The sequence below is a fragment of the Cucurbita maxima genome, unplaced genomic scaffold, assembly GCF_002738345.1.
Source record: "Cucurbita maxima cultivar Rimu unplaced genomic scaffold, Cmax_1.0 Cma_Scf00013, whole genome shotgun sequence".
Taxonomy (NCBI): Eukaryota; Viridiplantae; Streptophyta; class Magnoliopsida; order Cucurbitales; family Cucurbitaceae; genus Cucurbita; species Cucurbita maxima.
Genome location: NW_019272029.1, coordinates 3,535,138 through 3,538,882, shown reverse-complemented (window position 1 = coordinate 3,538,882; position 3,745 = coordinate 3,535,138). Strand labels below are relative to the sequence as shown.

Genomic DNA, 3,745 nt, shown 5'->3' with positions numbered 1-3,745 from the left:
AAAAAAAAAAAAAAAAAAAAAAAAAAAAAAAAAAAAAAAAAAAAAAAAAAAAAAAAGGAACAATCAAGGAAAAAAATTGGAAAAGTTAAAATATTGCAACATAAGGTTTCATCAATAACTGGTCAAGAAATATAGTAACAATTGAACAAGTAAAAATATAAACAGACCCTCGTTTTATCACGTATGACAAACATTAGCGTTGTTTTACGTGGACTGAACAATCTCATCATGACCTGCATACATAGAAATGGGAAACGATTAAATTATTAGAATAGAAAATACATAATGACCCCAGTACAACCAGACTAAAGGGTATACCTGAAATACAGTTTTGAGGAGAGGCTTATTCGCAGCCTGCTCACGGCCAATATCATGACACCACCTAAATCAAATTATAACAACCTTTTAAGCTAGATATTGTAAAACCAAGTAATATTAGAAGAAAAACATACGGAAACACATGTTACTAGATAAAACAAAACCAAAGAAAACTCACATATTTATTAGCACTATATCTGATACAGCAAGCGCAAAGAGGGCACTTTGCTTCTCAAATGCAGTGTCATCCTAAAAAAGAATGTAGCAAAACCACATTAAGAAACAACCAAAGTATACAAAAGTATACATCAAGCTAATTATGATACAAATGAAGAAAATGATCAATAATAATCAAGAATATCTAAAATTCACACTCGGTTTTCACAGGAAACTTGATATTTTATATTAAACAACTTCTATTTCATTGATCAATATGAAAAATACAAAAGAGTGGGTAAACAGCTAAAGAAGACATTCAAAAAGGGGATGGGAGTGGACAATTGTTCAAATTAGCCTGAGAGAAGGCAAAAGGGTTGCAAAATATTTTGTCAACCAACCCATCTATAAATAAAAAAAACAGTCGTATGTATACCTCTTCAACAATATACCACATCTTCACTTATCTTAAAAGGTGCCTTTATTTCTCCGTTACCAAAGTTCCCAGAACACAAAACATACACCCAATTGTCTTCGTCTACAAAAATAACCAATTTTCTAAAGCCTAAGCCTAAAAGGCTTTGGAAATGGAAATCATGAATCATGCATGGAAAGCACCAATTTGGGTAAAAAATGAAGAGAAATATTGTAAACTTTCCAGAACAAAACAAGTAAGAAAAACGTGTTTTTGAACCTTGGTTGTCATATTCATAGCTATTTACACAGAGAACCAACAAGGAAAAAGACAAAATTTGGAGTTCTTCCCTATGACTCAGTCTAGACTAGGGTATTGACTTTTCTATTAAAAGATGGATACAAAGAATGTTGTGATTCTAGGAGCCTTCTTATTTCTGATACACTCAGGTAGGAATCACCTCGGTGTTGAGTGTTGTCTAGCAGAGAATTGAACATAAATTGTAAGAATATGTCCCACAGCTTTTCAAAATTCAGATTACTGAATCTTCATCTAAGTGGTACTAAAATCTCCAATAAGTCAGAGAAACCCTCCCACTAAACAGGCCAGTTATATTTGATGAGTTTATTGAACTTGGAGAGGAATATAGCATTTTTTTCACTATTAACAAAAAAAAAAAAAAAAAAAAAAAAAAAAAAATGATCTCAACAGGAAGAAGGATGTGATAATAGTGAACACAAAATATTGACAAACATGGTTGTGGAAGAATAAAAATTAAAAAAAGAAGCAAAAATATAAGAAAGTACAAGGAAATGAAATGCATTAGTAACCGAAAAAAAGCATCAAAATGCACCTCTCCTCGTTCTCTTCCATCAGTTCCCTCCAAATCCATTACAAGTGTACAAGGCTCAATGCCAGCACATCTAGCCAACCATATACCTTTAGTTGTTTGAGACCTATAAAAAGACAGAACAATTTGCACTGTTCAGCCACCGAGCCTAAATAAACAAAAACAAGAGGGTCGTTTCTTATCTACAAAAACCAAAGACATTGGGAGACGATAATAACTTACCTTCCTTTAAAAGCATCCATCTCTCTAAAGTTGGTTCCAAACAGATTATTTAGCAGCGTACTCTTCCCTAAGCAGATTATATATTCAAAAAACAATAAGGATTTCTCAAGAGACCATAAACCAGTAGGAAGTATATCTATCTGAAACTGTACTTTGAGTTCAAATATCAAAATGCAATGAAAATAGATAAAATGGTTGAATAATAAATTTTAAATTCACAGTTAGATACAGAGGCAGGACACCAACTTCTTAAAAAAATTAATTAAAATATTAGCAGGAAGCATGAACTTGAATTTTTTGTTTTGTTACGACAAGCTTCTGAAAGCAGACTACTTACCACTACTTTGAGGGCCCATAATGGACACAACTGCATATGAAAGCCCACATTCCCCCAATTTCACATCTTTGATAAAGCTGTCAATTCCATCGACATTGAATCCACCATCTCCATCTATAAGCTGAACAGAGCAATTTTCATCGCTCTTAGCTGCTAGAAGATGATAATTTTTTCTTATTAGAATCTCGTAATTGTAGAAATGACAACAACAAAAATAAAAAATAAAAAAAGTAAATTAAGCAAGTAAAAAACAAAAGAAAAATTGAACCCATTAAAATAGACCAACATAATAATGTTCATATCTAGCTTTCACGAGCGATAACAATAACGCTCTCCCATTCCCTAAAGACACCTAGCAAAACTGATTCATGATCGCTTCATATATGTGACAACAAGAAACATGGAACTTCTTTTCTCAATAAATTTGAGTGAGTTGCTCCCAAACACAATCATTCTACAGTAACTTTGATGGCAGCATCCTTACAGGTCAGAACGCATCTAAAATCTAAATATTAAACTCAACACAACCAAGAGAACTCGCCAGCAAGATACACCGAGATTCATAAAACCCAGTAGATCATAAAGAGAATCCAACAGCACAAACATCTCATTTTCGAATTCATCGATCTAATACTCCCGAATAGCGTGATCATCCCTAAAAGATTTGGAGCAAATCAATCACGCTCTAATCGAGGTAGCTCAAATCCTTTTATTAGCAGTGAACAGCAATTAAAACAAACATGCGCGGGTAATGGATAATCAAACTATATCCATACGTTACATCTCGCGCCCAATTCAGTTGAAAAAACGAAATTAATTATACTGAGGGTGCTTCCACGTAACGCGAATCAAACAAACAGTACAAATTAAGCTAAAAGAAATAGATATGGATCACCGCCACTCAGATTACACAAGCTGGATAGAGATTAAAACGAAAAGAAGAAAAAACATACCCATTTGAAGGAAGAGGGAAGCTGATGCAGATTAGAAGCTGTAGAGGACCAGATAATGTGTGAGATCGATTGAAAACAGAGGGAAAAAAGCAGATCTCGGAAGGAAGAAGGGGGTCTAACCTTTTCGGAAGTCGATTACGAAGATGGAGATGGGAGTTGATCTTCGAAAAGCAGGCTTGACTGTCTCTGTTGTTCGTTCCGATTTCCAAAATGCCGAATGCACCAAAGGAGTGGGCGATAAATATTTGAAGGGCGAAAATATAATTACGAGACAAAGTGAGGACTCCCCCTTAATAAATAAATAATTATAAGGGTTTTTTTTTTTTTTGTTTGTTTTTTACTTCGATGCCACGTCATTAAATTCTCTCCCCAATGATATTGAATTCTTTTTTGTTTTTTAACTAATTAATTTTTCTACTTTAAATCATATTGTTACTTTTTTTTATGTATTATATTTTAAAAATAAAATGATAATTAATTGACAAATAAATTCA

At 33.1% G+C, this 3,745-nt stretch overlaps 1 protein-coding gene across 2 annotated transcripts in view; it reads right to left on the bottom strand.

Annotated features, from left to right (window-relative positions):
* LOC111488555 (protein ROOT HAIR DEFECTIVE 3) overlaps positions 1-3,526 on the bottom strand; it is a 10,102-nt gene extending 6,576 nt beyond the window's left edge. Inside the window, exons 1-8 of one of the 2 annotated variants that reach the window (XM_023136347.1) lie at positions 3,372-3,526; positions 3,252-3,289; positions 2,299-2,451; positions 1,962-2,028; positions 1,743-1,845; positions 497-567; positions 319-382; positions 168-233 (exon numbers count right to left, since the gene is read on the bottom strand). In XM_023136347.1, coding sequence (XP_022992115.1) covers positions 168-233; positions 319-382; positions 497-567; positions 1,743-1,845; positions 1,962-2,028; positions 2,299-2,451; positions 3,252-3,255 — 528 coding nt within the window. In that variant the 5' untranslated portion in view covers positions 3,256-3,289; positions 3,372-3,526. The remainder of the gene's footprint in view (positions 1-167; positions 234-318; positions 383-496; positions 568-1,742; positions 1,846-1,961; positions 2,029-2,298; positions 2,452-3,251; positions 3,290-3,371) is intronic. The other variant, XM_023136348.1, reaches the window with a different exon arrangement.
* Positions 3,527-3,745: the final 219 nt, after the last annotated feature.